Raw genomic sequence first — 17,885 nt, 5'->3', positions numbered from 1 at the left:
ATAAAGGAAGAAAGCATTACTGGAGAATAAAACAATTATTATAATTTTAAATCTAAAACGAAGTAACATGTTTAAGTAAAAATAAATATATGTAAAAACTAATAAATTTACCACTATCCTCATTATCTTATTGTGCTCAGAACGTTTCTCTCTTTTCCACTAGGCCTGAAGGCAGGAATAATGTCTCATTCAAGTGTGTGTACCAAGCACTTAGCATAGTGCTTGACCAAATTTCCTAAATTAACAATGATCAATTCCAACAGTTCTGAATTTCCATGACTTACAATAAAAACTCATGGGAAAACTAATAGTCTAAAAATTATATCATACAATTCAAGGTCACAAATACTGACTCTAAATCCAGTTAAATCCTTTTATAAACCAGTGTTACACTAATCAGTGTGTGTGGGGTGGGGGATGAGGGTGAAGGAACTAGATTTAGGCGGAAACAAAAACAAATTCTATAAACAAATTGTTCCATTTGGAAGCGGATGTCTAACTGAATTTTACCAACATTTGTGAGGACAGATACTTCCGTAGATATAACTAGGGAGCTTCCTAAATCTGTAGTAGGTAATATTATAACTTTTTTTCCTGTTTATACTTCAAAACTTAATAATGGACGTGGGATCTGTAAAGTCCGCATTTTTGAAAATAACCACAGTCCTTAGAAAGCTACGTCACAGATGATGGATCGCTTCTCTCTTTCAATCGCAAACATTCTGCCTCTTGAATACCTGTACTGTAAAGGGGGCTCTTCACCATTGGGCAGATGGGGGATCTCAGGTGGTGTTACAAAAACAGTATGTTCACTTTTGAAAGATTCATCCAGTTCTATAAGTCGCACTTCACCACTCTTGTCCATATCTACCTGAAGGAGTTTCAAAAACATACATTAAAAAAATACATTGTTAGCCAAATGTTCATCCATAAGGGAATGGTTAAATAAATCATTTACACAACTGAATATTAAAGTCCTACCCTGGAAAAAAAAAAAGAATGAGCAAGTTCTCTACATAACACTATAGAAAGATGTCCAAGATAAATTAAGTGAAAATAGCAAGGGACACAACATCACGTACTGTATACAACCTTTTGAGTAAGAAAGAGGGAAAGATAGGAACAGACATTCATCTTTGCTTTAATTTACATGAAGAAACACTAGAAGGATACTAAGAAAAGCAATTACCTATATAGAGAAGGGGGAAGAGAGGAGGTGGCAAAGGATTAGACCCAGATTTCCCCATTACATCTTTTTATATTGTTTTGCGTTTTGGATTATGAGAATGTATTACTTATTCTAGAAATAGCAAAAAAAAAAAAAAAGCATACGAGTGTGTATATGTGTTGGGAATAGTGGGCTCTGTTTTTACTTTGATTTATTCTAAATCAGTACCTAAATCAGTGTCTGCAGGATTCCAGTAAATGTAGAAACACATATGAGTTAAACTTTAGTCACATTAACATTGAAAAGCACCTTAAAAGAACTATTTTTACCAGGTACTATACAGCTAGGTAATATCCACAAAAAATGAAAGCTTCACAGAGCTTAAACTGCCCCACAGGAGCTCATAAACTAAAGAACACAATATTGACATTAATAACAAAAACAGATGTCACACGTATGACAGAATACAATCCACAGAACTTTATTGTTAGGTTAGAAAGAGTTAATATCATATACAGTCAGGAGTAGGTGAGAGAATTATTAATAAGTTAAATCTTGAAGATAAGGATTTAGGAAACCGTCAAAATAATAATCAGCAATATTGGTTGCCAGGTTTAATATTGCGTCTTAATTCCTTAGACACAATTTTAAAATCCATAAAGTCCTGGAAGCTGGAAACCTCTCCATAACTCATGTGACAGCAAAACTTGAACTAAATTGACAGGAAGCTACTTATGGTTTTTATTTATCCTATTTAGTGTGAACATTCACATGTTTTGCTACAAAAAATATTCATGTGCTTAATTACGGGTAACTATAGCAGACCCTACTGAGCCATTACATAATGTATGGTATAATGACTACCTAGAATAAAACAATTCAGAATTTCATATCAAATTTAGCCCCATGAAGGATTTTTGTATATATTTATTGCATATATTACTTAATAAGTATTACACATATTAGTGTAAAAGAAAGAAAAACACTAAAATTTAAATACTAAAGAATGTAATATAATTTTGATTTTTCACATAATACACTTTGTAGGTTATATATTTTCCTTTGCTGTGGGACTGTCAAAGACCAGGAGCCCTGGGGGTGCAGTGGTTAAAGGGCTTGGCTGCTAACCAAAAGGTCAGCAGTTCAAATCCACCAGCAGCTCCTTGGAAACCCTATGGGGAAGTTCTATTCTGTCTTACAGGGTGGCTGTGAGTTGAAGTCGACTTGATGGCAATGGGGTTTTTTTATTTTATTAAAGACCAAAAGGCAGAGCAGAGTATACCAAAAAAAGACAGGAATAAGTTAAAAAATTTTTCTAACTCTTAAAAAAAACTGGTACATTCAAAGTCCTTTTACATAAATTGTTATTTATAATTTCACAGCATAACATGCTGTAATCTCCAGAATTAAAGAATGTTTTTAATAGTATATTCATACAGCGAAGTATGCAACAATTAAGTCATGCTTCATAATTATATTTAATGACAAGAGAAACTATTCATAAAATAATGATAAATGGGGAAAAAATCAGGCTACCAAGTGACACACATAGTATAATTCTTAATTTTTTTTTTAAAAAGGGTGAGTATGTACGTTATGTAGGTGCATTTGTGTGCATGTGTGCTTTTTCTCTCTTACACACACGTACAATTATCAAAATGTTAGGTCTTGGTAGTGGTATTAAAAAAAAATTTTCTTCTTTACAAAAAAAATTATATTGCTGTTTAATTTCCAGTGAAAAATAATGAATATGTATTACTTTTTTTAATTGCAAAAGTAATAAATGCTCAAAATAAAAATCTGATAATCAAGGTAGAATATATTACCTTTAGAACAATCACTTGTTATTTCAATCCTGCTAAAGGATATTTTAAAGGAATCGACTCAACGGCACTGGGGGTAAAGGATATTTAAAATTTCACCACTATAAAAGAAGGGAATTTTTTTTAACCTGTCAGAAAGACCTTCATATGGTGACACTAGCACTGATATGGTAAAATCTCATACCCTGCTGGTACTCAAAATTAGTACAGCCTCTTTAAAAAACAAGAATGTGTTTAAACATTTCAACCTTATTCTTGTTCTAAGGAAATAACCTAATGTGTAAAAAAGCTATCAGTATAAGGATAAGGATGTTTATTGCAGGATCGTGATAGCAATAAATTGGGGGGTCACATATAAATAAAAACATAGGTAAATGGATATGATATGTTCATTGGATGAAATATGCAGTCATTAAAAATAAATAGTAAAGATTATGTAGATTTTTGGTTGAACAAAATGAATTAAACAGAACAACCCCTTCTGAAATTCCACCAAAATGAAGACTAGGAGGATTGGGAAAAAATCTACAAAGACAAACTGAACCAGAGAGGGGACAACAGCAGAGCTAGAGTTCAAAACATTTTAGAGGCTGCGAAGTAGATTTATGACCTGTGAATCTGTAAGCAACATACCTAGTACTGGGAAGGGAAGAAGTCAAAAAGCTTCTTAGAAGAAAGAAGCCAAAAAGCAAACTATTTTGTTCTGTAGAATCACAGAAAGGTCAGGGATAGGAAGTGCTAGAAGCCTTTGAAGATGGGAATGCAGGTGGGGTTGAAGCAGAAGGATTATTTAAAAGCTTGCAATGAATGACTCCCAGATCCCTACTCCAATATAGTTAGGCCACTAAAACCAAACCAACCTGTGGCTGTCGATTTGGTTCTGACTCATAGTGACCCTACAGGACAGAGGAGAACTGCCTCGTGGAGTTTCCAAGGAGCAGTTGGTGGATTTGAATTGCGGATCTTCTGGCTAACAGCCAAGCTCTTAACCACTACACCACCAGGACTCAGGCCACTACCTCTCCACAACCATGGCAGAAGACTAGAGATAAATGTTCTGAGTGAACCAGAGGGACTTTAGACTTGAGAACACCAGGCAGTGCTGGGAGAGATGAGGGAGGTTACTAAAAACAGATGAAGTAAGCAAAGCCTACGTGTTACAAGGAGAAAACTCCAGTTACCTTCCTCCACTCAGCTCTGAGAATACTAGCAGTTATGTTTATGCTCCCCAGGCTAGACTAGGGGGATACGTCTTAGGAGAACTAAGACTTATAGACACTAATCAAACAGCTACTCTAAGGAAATAGCTGAGTTCCTTTATGATCATCAGTCTAACACCTAAGGAAGCCCCAAGCCCCACCTGCCCAGAAAGAGCTCCAATGAGCTATTTGTGCCTCATTCTTGAAAATGAGTACCAACTAAAGATCACTAGACACAAGAAAAATTGTTAACTTGAAAGACAACAAAGTAAACTGATATAAAAAGGTACTCAGAAGCACAATGTAGCAAGAAGAAATCTTCAAAAGAACTAAAATAAATAAGCATACATGCATGAAACAAGAACAAGATGCAATTAAAAAGGAGCATTCAGTGAAGAAAAAAGAGCTTATGAAAATTAAATATGATAGCAGAAATATTAGTTGAGAAAATAAAATTGAAGAGATTTCCTGAAAAATGGAACTAAAGGACAAAGAGAAAAACAGAAGGAAAAAAAAAAAGTTAGAAGATCAGGTCAGGAGGGCCAATATTCAAATAACACATGTTTCAGAAAAGGAGACTAGAGAAATGGATGAAAGAAAATTAACCAAAGAGAAAAATATAAGAAAATTCTCCCAAATTGAATGAAATGGATCTACAGGTTAAAATGGCCCACCAAGTATCCAATTCAATGAAGAAAAAAAGCCTACATCAGGCATATCCTTATGACATTTCAGAATAATGGGGATCCAAAAAGCTTCCAGTGAAGGAAAAAAAAAAAAAAAAAATCAGGCATAAAAGATTAGAAATCAAGATGGCATTGGACTTAACAACAACACTGGACACTAGAAGACTGTGCCACAATGACTTCAAAATCTTACACTCAACCAAATTAGCAATCAGCATAGAGACGAAATTTCAGACAAGCAGGTTTTGAAATATATCTCCTGTGTAGTCTTTCTCACTAAGCTACCAGAAGATGTGCTAGACCTTAGCAAAGAAATAAACTGAGAAAGAAGTTACTCAAGCCAGAAAAGGTGGTCCGACTCAGGAGAGAAATCAATATAATTCCCAAGACAATGATGAAGGAAAACCCCAGGATAACAGACTAGAACGCAATCATTTCAGACTGGAGAAAGAGGAAGAAATCTCCAGCCAAAAAAAAAATCACATGGATAGATTACTTGATGTGTTGGAAAAATTGAGATATTTGTAATACCTGAAGAAGAATTTGGAAATGAATTAATAATAGATACATAAATAAGAAAATTAGCAATTATTAACTTCAGGGAAAACAAAAATCTGCAAATGAAAGAAAAGTTGATTTTAGTATGCTACATGGCCCGGAAACCCTGGTGGCTTCCGTCCCCCCGGAAAACCTGGTGGCTTAGTGGCTAAGTGCTATGGCTGCTAACCAAAGGATCAGCAATTAGAATCCACCAAGTGCTCCTCGGAAACTCTCTGGAGCAGTTCTACTTATATGGCCCAGCTGTGATTATATACAAAGTGATAACAATGTTAACACCAAACAATTATTTGACCAAAACTTATAAGTACATTGGGAGAATTGTGGTGGCGGTGGTAGATATGACATCAATAGATAATACATAAAACAATAAATAGCAATATAAGCATGCTATTTAGAAATCTTAAGATAACTGACTAAAGATACAGCTGGAAGAGAAAGAGATTGCCCCTGGGGAGTAAAAAACGGGGGTGGGAAGGGATGGGACATAAGCCTTGTAAAATTAGTTAACTTTAAAAATTGGTAAAAATGAAACTTTTGTAAGATTGGTCAGCAATATGTTTATAAGCTCTGGTTATGTAAAAAAAAAAATTGGAAGCTACATTACAACTGTAAATAAACACTGGAAGTAAAGTAAAAAAGGATATTGGGGCACTGAGCTTATAGAATTTTTTCATCCCTTTATTTTCTAAGTTTCCTGTTACTTTAGTAATTTAATAAAAGCACTAAAAAATTTAACTTCCAGGAAAAACAAGAACATGCCAATGATAATTTAAAATCATAGCTATCCCTACAGGATATGGATGGCGTCCATGGGCAACCCAAGAACAAATGGGATGGTCGATACCTACAAACATTTTATGCAGATAAAATAAGTTAATATACTATTGTGGGCAGCAATGACAACAAAACAAAAGAGATGGAGCAGAACAAAAAGGGTAAAACAGATACGTAAGCTGGCTGGAAAAGAAGCTGGAAATCGCCTGTCTCCATGATGGAACATTGTAAGAGGACTGCTTGTATATGAGTGCCTGATGCTTTTTAAATTACATTTATGTGTATGTGTGTATGTATTTAACAGCATCTTCTTTTTTATCTTTTAAAACAGCTTCTTCCTCTCCAGATCTGTGCTTATTTCCAAGTCTCCAGCTACTTGGTTCTCATAGAAGAAGCCTGGGTTCCAGGACAACTGCTCTAATTCTCAGTAAAGTCTATTAAGATAAAAAAAATTTGACCTGCAGATTCAGTAACCTGGTAAAAGATATTTCTCTTAAATTGTATACCAATAAAAATCCCATTTTAACATTACAAAATAGCCATGCAATAAACCCTACATTTATCAGGTGGACATTTCTGTCTTTTGGAAAGCACAGTGACATATCTCTGTTTGGAGAAAAAGAAATCCAACACCCACAGCAGGATAAAATTAAAATCGCTTTCATATTCTCGCCATATTTTTTCATAAGACATTAATATGCTCAAGAAAACACTGCAAAGGGATGCTTGGTAGACTAAGAAAAATCTTAGCAGAGTATTTGTTACACAAAACTGCCCTTAGTTAAGCACAACCTACAGGAACAGATTGTAAAGACTGAAAATATCATCATAGGAATAACAAAAACACATGGTTCTTAAATTAGTCATAAGTGAAACTCAAATAATTCTAACATATTGTTTCTCTTAGTCCTATTCGGCATTACCCACTCCAGCTTTTTAAAGTCAGTCAAATGTTTCTGTTTGAATATGCTAAGATCAAAAGAGGACTATGTCTGAGAAAATACAGAATTTCAAATTCTCAGACTCTAGACTTTTTGGAGCCATGGAGGGTGGATGAATCCCTGAAACTATCGCCCTGAGATAATCTTTAAACCTTAAGCCAAAAATATTCCCTGAAGAAATCTTAAAACTGAACAATACAAAACCAAAAAACCAAATCTATTGCCCTTAAGTTAACTGCGAGTCATAGGACCCTATAGGACAGAGTAGAACAGTCACATAGGATTTCCAAGGAGTGGCCGGTGGATTCCAACTGCCGACTTTTTGGTTAGCAGCTGAGCTCTTAACCACTGCGCTACCTGGGCTTCAAACTGAACACTATCCCCTGAAATAATCTTAAAACCAAGCAATAGTTTAGCTTAATTAGTAAAAAAAAAAAAGTCTGCCTTGATCATTATGTTCTTTTAAGAACTATCTATACAGGATCAAATTGAAAACAGCAACTAGAAACCTTAGCGGGCAGTGAGTTTATGTTAATGAGGGAGGAACAACACAGAAAAGGAGGGTTAGAATGGTTGCACAGCTCAAGAATGTTGTCAACGTCACTAAATTATATATGTAGAAACTATTGAATTGGGATATGTTTTGCTGTGTGTATTCTCGGCAACAACAACAAAATAAATAAAATTTAGAAGGAAAAGAAGAAAAGCTTATAGCCTTGGAAACTCTAGAAAAAAAAAACATATAGATTAAAAGCAAACACTGATTTTCTGTGCTGAGCACACGTAAATTGTGGTATTAAAACATGAAATGTAGTAATAGCATTATATAATTATTTCCTATTTCAGTGAGTTCTGTTTAATAACACTAGGGATACAATTAACCTCTATTCCAATTATATAGGTTATTTATTAAAATACATTTTATATCTTTTTACGTTTTGTTTTTCTCTTTAATAAAAGTGTCCTTTGAATTATAATAAAGCAAATAACCAGTTGACCTGGTGCTGACCCTGACTCATGGAGACCCCATGTGTGGCAAGGCAGAACTGTGCTCTCCAGGCTGATTTTTCCAAAGTAGATTGATAGGCCTTACTTCAGAGGCACCTCTGGGGGGACTCAAACCACCAACCTTTCAGTTAGTAGCTAAGAGTGTAAACCATTTGCACCACCCAGTGATTCCCAATAAACCAAATACAAGTGACGATATTTAACCGAATTAATTCTGTTCTGATTTTCTGAGTAGCTATTAAAATCTTTAAAAATATATATCATAAAAATATTACATAAATGATCTTTTGCTGGATCTAGAATTTGAATAGGTAAAATTGTGTACTTTAGGAAAAGAGTCTACCAAGAAACAATGATTATATATTTAATGGAACTGTTTCTTGTTAGAGATTTCTCAGAATTTATATTTTTTATGCAATTATTCCAGTCATTTCCTTCACTGACTCCCATTCAGTGAACAGCAGGTGACCTGCTTTCAGAAACTCCTGGACAATATATTAATGATCAGTACTAAAATAGCCTCCTGGACACGATGCCCTAAGTATGTAGCAAAATGACCGGTCTTCTATATCTTATAATAAGTTTTTTTTAAACCACATCATACTACAACGCGAGCTCTTAGCTGAAACACAAGCTTGTGAACAAGATAGATAAAATGGGTCAAAAATCAAAGGGAAAATACAAATTTGTCTCCTCTGAACTCTTAACTGAATTCCTACAATGAATTCAGTGTTTCCATGTGGATTAATAAATTTATTGGCTAAAGCATGCTACTAACAAAACCCTGGTCACTAACTGGAATCATTAACTGAATCCTTGATGATTCAGTTAGCTTGGAACAGGGAACAATCATTACACAAATGTAAACCATAAGGGGAAATCTGTGAGTATGGACATATGGCTAGTTGGATCCCTGCACCACTATGGGAAACCATTCAAAGTGCATCATGCTAGTCAGAAGCTCATTTTCATAAACAAAACCTAACACAATTATTCCTATAAAAAAGGATTTAGAGAAATTTTCTTCAAATTTATTTATTGCCAGTATGTAATAATACTGTAATGAAGAAAAAACTGTCAATAAGCTATGACATTATATACTTCTCAAAATGAACAGGGTTTTAAAGTTCTAGATAGGCAGAGCTCAACTTAAGAAAGGCAAACTTCTAAAAGCCCATTTGTAAATAAGTTGTTCAAAACTTAGAAAATAAATTTCCCCTAAAAAAATGTCCTTTCTGGATTGATGAAAACGTTCTATACTTTGGAGTTCTGGTCAGGTGATATTTCCCTGAGATTAGATATAGGCTATGCATCTTTGTAGGAATGTATTTGTCAAAACTCAACAAACTGTATGCTTCAAAGGTGCATTTACTATTTGTACATTATTTGATTTTTTAAAAAAATGTCCTAAAAGATGGTTAGAGTATCACCTCACCCTCCCCGCCCAAAAAAGACATGCTCACAGCACAATACCGTAGCCCTGTACTGTTTGAATTATAGCTAATTACCATTTATAGCACTTCTGTGGGAAAATGAATGAGTTCTAAGCAGGTAAATGCTTGGCATGTATCCACCTTTTCTCTATTTCAAAGCATTTCAAGGACTAGCATTGATACTTCTGGGCACCTCAGCTGGTTAGCTCCCTAGGAGCATCGGTAACAGTATCCTTCTACATCAATCATCTGTCAAGTGTTCTAAATTGAAGGAAAAGGTAGATGCCTACACAAGGCTCTAAGCTCGTTCCTGCTGTGTAAGTCATTCAAAAGTTGAACATTTCCATGACGCGAAATGATAAAACCAAATGAACTACTAATCCATAAACTCAAAATTCAGCAAAACATAAAAGCTGTCATAATATTTTTTTTACTTTTTGTTTATACAGCTAACACTGTGAGATTTGTAGGTATAATTATCTCCCTTCACGACTTTTTGAAAACATAGGTAAGAAAACAACTCAGACTAAATGACTAGTCACAAGTATAAGAGCTGGGATTAAAGTTCCTCTGATTCTCAGGGTAGTTTTTCCTACTGTACCATATATAGTAAGAATCACTTTTCATTTTTATAAGACACATGTGGTGCTTAGTTAATAATCAGTAAGGGATATTTTCACATCAAATGCAGGACTGAGCCAATTTCTCAATATTCAGGGATGAGTTATATTTTGGCTGTTGTGGAAAAAAAAAATCACTGAGTTTCTTTCAGTCACATAAACTTGAAAGTAACTATGGACTCCTTTAAATAACCTTACAATTGTAAACTGTATGAGATAGGCATGAAATCATCAGTATACTTACACACACACACTCTATATGTATATATACACACACACACATATATATATTCTTAGCAATCACAAATTTACAGAAAAGTTTCAAGTACAGAAGAAATAATTTTGCCCCTCAATCTTTTGAAAGTTGCTGATGTCCCTTGATCCCTGAACACTTGAGTGTGTACTTCCTACAAACAAGGACATTTTCCTACATAACCACAATGCAACATGAAACTCTAGACATCAACACTAATAAAAAAAATACATTACTATTATCTAATCCTCAGACCACAATCAAGTTCTGTTTATTATTCTAATAATGCTATACAGAGCTAAAGGATCCGGTTAGGAATCACGTATTGCATTTATTGTCGAGTCTCTTTAGTTTCCTTCCCTCTGGAACAGCTTCTCAGTTTTTCCTTTATTTTCTTGACCTTGACACTTTTAGAGATCACAGAACAGATATTTTGTAGAATGTCACTTATTTTGGGTTTGCCTGATGTTTCTTTCAGGTGAGGCACAGGCTATACATCTCTGGCAAGGATATCACAGAATTGATGTTACATTCTCATTGCAGCCTATTAAGTGGCGCAGGATTATTCATGATGTTTGCTTTGATCACCTGATTAAGATTGTGTCTGCCAGGCTTTTCCACTACAAATTTACTCTTTCTTCCCTTGTAATTAATACATATTTTTGTAAGGAGGTACTTTGAAACTATGTAAGATCCCTTTTTTTTTTATCAGATTTTCAAATGATTGGTATCCGTGTGGACTTGTGGTTTCCTATTTCATTTAAACTGGCATGCATGGTCAAGTATATGTGTATTTGTATGTGTGTTCAACGTGTCCCCATCAGTCTTGGAACAATGAAGCAAATAAACGTCTCTGTTTTTTATTTGACCAATCCCAGCTTCTTAAGAAACTTTTCAACATAAATATACAATGAGGAGCTCATCTTGTACCTTCCTTGCCCTATCGCTGGAACCAACCATGTCTCCAAGGAGCCCTAATTCCTTTTAGTAGAGAATGGTATTTAGAAGCCAAAATCTGTACATTAAATGTACTTATTACTATTGGGGTGTACCTGCTTCCAGGTCCTCTCTGTGTACAGAACCAGGGAATAAATATGTATATACACACTGACACATACTTACATCTATATTTATTTCTATATATCTATACATATTGAAAACCAACAATACCAAACCAACACTAAACCTCCAATTCCATTCCATGGCCACAAGGTTCATTCCCATTTTCTCCAATTCCGTATTTGTAAATCCTTTCTCTGACAGCGAAAAACCTCATTATCCTTAATATATTTACTTATTTGATCAATCCTTCCATATGTAACAATTTCCCATCTTTGCTATTGTCCCCTCTCCCATGCAGATGCCTTCTTCACCCTACCTGGGCATTGGCAATGCCCTCCAGATTAACTCCTTGCCCCCACCATGCTGTCACTGCCTTCATCCACCTCAAGCTCTGAAACCCTCACCCTGCCGGGATGCTCTTCTCACCTTGCTCAGACTTCACGCTGTCCTCACCCCTGTATGGACAACCTTCTCATCTTGCTTAGGCTCTGACACCCTGCAGCAGTCTGTCCTCCAGCAATGGACAGGCTCTTCATCCTGCCTGTCCTCTGATTCCCCATGCTAGACCACCCCTCTGCATGGTTATCTCATCTGGCTTGGTTTCTATACCCCACTTTGGGCTACTCACCCAACTCAAGTTTTGACACCCCTCTCTGGCGCCCATTCCACAACTTCCTCCCTCTTCAGCACGGATACCCCCTTTGCTCTGCCCTACCTAATGGCATTAAGATGGAAGCAGAGAGAGAGGTTTAATACATGAACTTAAAATAACAGAATTAATCAATTTATGCCACAAACTCATTCTCTTATTATAGAAATATTCAAGTGAAATATCTCGGATGCTGTACACCTACTCGCAGCATATGACCAGCCACTTCACACAAAAAGAGGAGGAGAAAATTAAGGATGCTTAAGTTGGAGGTCCACAGGCTTGGAAACAACCCAACAGTCTGTCTATAAATGGGCAAGTAAGGTTAAGGGCTTGATTGCTAAAACTCATGATTTAGTAAAATCCTGTAAGGTACTTACAAGAGGTTGTGCTCTGTAATTTCTAGCAGGCCACCAAAACTTTCATTACAAGGGGTCAATGGTAAAACTAATTAATTTAGATTTTCATAAAAGCTGGTAAATTTATAAATGGAAACTATAACTCATAACATTTATTGCAGTCACACAAAATAAGTTGGGGAATTGGAGACATACTTTTACTTACTTTATCTACACAATCATCAAAAAATGCCAGGCTTGCATCTTTATCACTGACAAAAGAACACTCCTCAATGAAGCGAATAAACATTTGTGTTTTGGTCATCATGTTATAGAATTTTTGATGCGACCGATCCCGGCTTCTTAAGAAAGCTGTTCAACATAAATATATAATGTCAAAATACAAAATTCATGGAGTCATAGAATTTTTGAATTGGAAGGAACTTGATTATTAACCATGTCATCTACACTCTCTACACTGCTGCCGTTTTACAGAAAAAGAAACAAAAATCCTTGAGAGGGGAAATTGCCTGAAAAGACAGCAATAGGGAAGGTATTTGAACCCAGATCTCTCACATCCTCACCCAGAATTGTTTCGATTGCCCCCTTGGTACCTCAAAGATTACACACAAACTAGTAAACTTGAAATCATTTAGAAAAGTGCTCCCCCCCCACCAGTGTTTTCTGCGCTGTCTACGCACACACTCACTCTCTCTCTCCATATACACATAGTTCTGTGTCTCTCTCTCTTTATATACATAGTTCTGTGTCTCTCTCTTTTTGCATACATAGTTCTGTGTCTCTCTCTCTTTTTACATATACAGTTTTTTCAAAGCAGCAGTAACATTCCCTCTAGTATTCATTATATTTGTGCCTTACTTACTGGAAACAAAGTAAAGTTTATTTCCTGGATTCCCCCTACACCTTGATCATTATATTCAGGTTACACTGCACTGGCCTTCCTCTGGGCCTATTAACTCAAGCTCTTCTGAGTCACAAGGACCTTGTATAAACTGTTCTCTCCGCCTAAAACACTCTTGTTTTCTCCCTTTACCTGAATAATTTCTATTCATCCTTTAGATCATGGCTCAGATGTTACTTCCTTAGAAAAGCCTCCTGTAATCACTCCTATTATTTTCTAATTCTTTATCCTTTATAAGCTCCATGAGGGAAAGGTCTCTTGCATACCACTATATACCCAATGCCCAGGGTTTGGAGCCACTCAATAAATGCTTATAAAATGAATTTCTCTTTCAAATATCAAATATAACAGGAGAGAGCAAATACTTATTATGATACCCCAGATACTTATTAATACTTAATCGCACCCCAGAATTTCTCAACCTTTTTTACTTCATGGCTCTTACAGAAAATATTTGTAATGCACACTGAAGTGAAACAAATGAGGCTGCTCAAACTTGGACTTGACCATCCAGGGGCTCTTCCATGTTCTCAACATTGCCTGGCTGCCCCAAAAGCTGACAGCATCAATATGTCAACAAAACTAATCTCAGCACACATCAGAGTACAGGGGTACATGGTCAGGAGGCTCTGTACTTTTCAAATACGTAGTTTCTTTGACATATTTTGCTAACGGGATGATATTCAATGTGCCTGAGAAAAAACAGATCCTATGCAGATGGATTACCAACAGAGTTGGTATTCACATACCCTGAAATAGGTAGCTATATATTTTGATAAATGCAAGCTACAAACCCAGAGAGTAATCAAATCATCATTAGGTTAAGCTCGATAATACAAAAACTGTAAAACTATGCAATCACTCACCTTGTAGGGCAAAAAGAGAGGTTGCATCTGTGGCTGTCTCAGATGGGGCTTGTGTTATTGGCCTTAAGTACGATCTATAACCTTTTAAAATAGAGGCCATGAAATACAAAAATGCCTCTTGGATTTCCAAATCTATCATATGCAACCTCTTTCCAGAATTAAAATCATAGTCGTTCATTGCTAAGTCCATCAGTCCATCATCTCTCGGTCTCTGCTGCCCTGTGAAGGGATACGGTGTTAGTGCTTCCTCCAAGCCATCAAAGCTGACTTTTACGATGGTACCAATATAAAGCTGTTATTCTCAAAAGGGCTGAAACCCACCCACTGGCTTCAGCTACCCTAACTCTTTGTTTACATAACTTTATAATACGTAAACCCTACTAAAGCTTACCATACCATTTTTCAGGCTCTGCAGAACATATTTTATCCAAGTTAAAGATAAAATTACCCTCGTTTATCTTACTATCCTCAGAAAAAGTGTTCAGGTTCTGAAATAATTATATACATTCTAATAAATAAAGATCATAAAACGATATCATCTGGACATAGGGTTAAATGCAATAATCCTTCCTTCCCCCCTCCCATTAAAAAAAAAAAAAATAACTATAGGAGGAAAAAAACAGGGTTTAAAACGCTAAAAAACAAAAACAGAAAAAAAACCCTACTTTTCCCCTTGCTGAACAATTTAGTGCTAAAGCTATCAGGCAGGGCAGAGCAAAGAATGCATAGGCAGATGCGGGGTGTGGAGCTGTACCGGCCCGGAGGAGGATGTTGGGCCCAAATCAGGTGAGGGAGGGAGGATTGGCTGAGCATGGTGAGTCAGAGCCTAAGAAGAGTGACAAGAGAATCCCTACAGAGGGCTGGCCTTGTTTGGTGGTCAGAGCCAAAGCAGGTGAAGGGGAGAAAAATGTGAGTATCAAAATAAATGCTAATGACAGTTTATAATTCATTGAATAAAACAGGAAGCCATGAGCCCATACAGATATTAAATAAATAAAGGAATAAATTGAAAATCTGATGAGGAATGGGATCTTACATAGTTTTAAAGTACACCAACAAAATACCTAATTATATTGTATACCTGTAAAAAGTTGAATTGGCAAAAGTTGTGTGATAGATATATTTACAACAACAGAAAAGAAAAAAAAAAACCTAATTACAAATGAAAGTCACTTTATTGAAGAGAAGCCTAATAGGCACCACCTTAGTCAAGACATCAAAGTGAACATCCTTATCAGTAACAGGACAAACTGAAATAGTACACCGCCTGAAAGGGATGCAATGGGAGGAACACTCCATTACTTCTGTGTATTCCTAACAAAAATGCACGGCCTGTTTCTATTATGAGGAAACTCAGAGAAACCCAAAACATGGACCATTCTATGATGTTAAGGATAATCTTCAAAAGTGTCAAAGGTTAAAAAATGGGTTAAACACTGAGGAACTGTACTAGAGGGAAGGAGTCTAAAGAGGTGTGAAACCAAAAACAACACCTGATTTGGAAATGGATCCTTCTGCTAATAAGAACATTATTGTAATTATTAGCAAAACTTGAATGTGGTCTGAGGATTAGGATGGCAGTAATGTATCAGTGTTAATTTCCTGATTTTCATGGCTACATGTAGGAGATGGCTGATGCAGGGGAATGTACTTGTTGGTAGAAAATGCTCTATTTGGTGGTGATGGGGCATCTACTCTCAAAGGGTCAAGACAACACTGGTGATTGCTTCAAATTAAAAAAAATTTTTTTAAATATGAGGAACCAATTAATTAATCATCTTAGAGAATTTATTTTTTGGAGTTCTTGTTGTCTACAAAAATATAACACTGGAAAAACTGTGAGCACTGGAACCAGAAGGCCTAGGTTTTAATTCTAGCTCCATCCATGTTAACTGCAGGACCTTTGACAAGCGACTTAACCTCCCTCAACCTTACTGTCCTTCAGAGTTGTAGGAAAAATAAGAATGTTATGTGAAAGATTTCTAAAGCTGTAACCCCTCCCCAACTCCTAGCAACCCTGTGGCTGTAAACTATTACATAATCTTTAACCATTAGTATTATTTAAAAGTCTCTGTAGTTTTGAGCTTTGAAATTCTGCCCTTGACTGGAGCTAGGTGGGTGATTTTAATATTATTTAAATATTGCTACAAAAGCTGCTGGACTTCTCAGGTATTCAAAAGAAGCGCAAGCACTTATAGAAAGCAATTAACTAGGGGGCTTAAATAAAATTATGCACATAATTTGCTCCATAAGATCAAATTCTGTTATATTGACATCATTTTTATTTCATATCCAATTCTTATAAGCTATTTCCAATTATCTACCTGTTATGAGGTTTGCTTTGTTCACATTGCTTTTTTTCCCATGTCTATTTCCAACTATTCTACATGCACTTTGAGGGTAAGGCCACCCCTATGTTTTATATTTCAACTAATACATAAATGGGAACCCCATATATTGCTACATTACTAATACTTGCATTTCACACAGTAAGTATTAAGTTATGGACTCTAAATGGGCCAAGATGATTAGATAAAGAACTGAAGGTTTAATTCTCCTTATCAGTAATTCTGGATCAAAGTCAGGATATATTCTTATAAAAACTTTTCACTGCAATATCTCAAACACTAATCAATTTTCATTTTGATTAATTTCCTAATGCTTTTGGCCGGATTCTATTTGAAGTCAGAACGGCATTAAGATCCACTGAGAGTGAAAAGCAGGTGACCTAGCTCTCACCCCACTGAAATCACAAGCATTTTCAAATGCGATTTAAACCATCTGTCTCAGATTTTCAAAACTAACTTTCTACTCTTTGTATGAAGGAAAAATAAAAGTGGAAACCCTTATTTTTCCAAGGTATTTCAGTAATGGCAAAATTAAAGAAAGTAAGCATCTTAACATCCTTTTGAACTTTATTATTCTAAACAAGTTAGAATGGTTCTATGAAAATGTGATAGATGTAAAATAAAAATTGTGTGAATCGCCCATTAGCATCTAACAAATTTTGCTTTAATGTTCGCTTACCTTCAAGATTATAAAAACACTTTCCTTTAGATAAAATAAATGTTATCCTTTTACAGGTAAGGCAGATTAACTGGAATCTCTTTCTCAGATTAGATTACTTCCTTTAGTTAAGTTCTCCACTTACATTTTGCTAACTGCTGGTGCAAATTATTCAGAGTGTTCATCAGATTTTTACACGGCTTCTTTGGAAGTATCTTCCAGGCTACATTTTTCTTGTCTCCAGTTCTGAGATTAAATGACAACAATAACATATTTGTTAGCTGGCCTTTTTTGGGGGGAAATTATATACCTGTTACATATAAAAAAAGGAAAAACAAAATGTATTGAACAAAAAATAAAACACATACAAAATATTTTAGTTAAGAGGAGAAAAATACTACAATGGTAAATTGGGATGTTGAATATTTAAAAATTAATTTATATGATGGCAGAACTTTATATTAAATATAGCTCAAAAATTTATGATGATGTTGGTACTGAGTAAATTCCACTTGCACCGGAATCCAGCTAATTACCACTAAGCTCGATGTGGCGATCATTACTCTTAAACTCCAT

General features: G+C 35.5%; 1 protein-coding gene across 6 annotated transcripts in view; it reads right to left on the bottom strand.

The window, feature by feature from the left end:
• Window positions 1-17,885, bottom strand: part of DENND4A (DENN domain containing 4A) — a 127,742-nt gene that overhangs the window by 40,232 nt on the left and 69,625 nt on the right. For all 6 annotated transcript variants that reach the window (XR_010317418.1, XM_064267383.1, XM_064267382.1 and 3 more), the window contains 4 exons: window positions 17,455-17,555; window positions 14,304-14,522; window positions 12,742-12,887; window positions 738-871 (listed from right to left, as the gene is read on the bottom strand). Coding sequence is in view for 5 of the 6 variants with exons in the window: in XM_064267383.1 (XP_064123453.1) it covers window positions 738-871; window positions 12,742-12,887; window positions 14,304-14,522; window positions 17,455-17,555 (600 nt within the window). In the remaining variant the exon portion in view is untranslated. The remainder of the gene's footprint in view (window positions 1-737; window positions 872-12,741; window positions 12,888-14,303; window positions 14,523-17,454; window positions 17,556-17,885) is intronic.

The sequence above is a fragment of the Loxodonta africana genome, chromosome 13 (genome assembly GCF_030014295.1).
Source record: "Loxodonta africana isolate mLoxAfr1 chromosome 13, mLoxAfr1.hap2, whole genome shotgun sequence".
Taxonomy (NCBI): Eukaryota; Metazoa; Chordata; class Mammalia; order Proboscidea; family Elephantidae; genus Loxodonta; species Loxodonta africana.
This window is presented reverse-complemented; position numbering and strand designations above follow the sequence as displayed.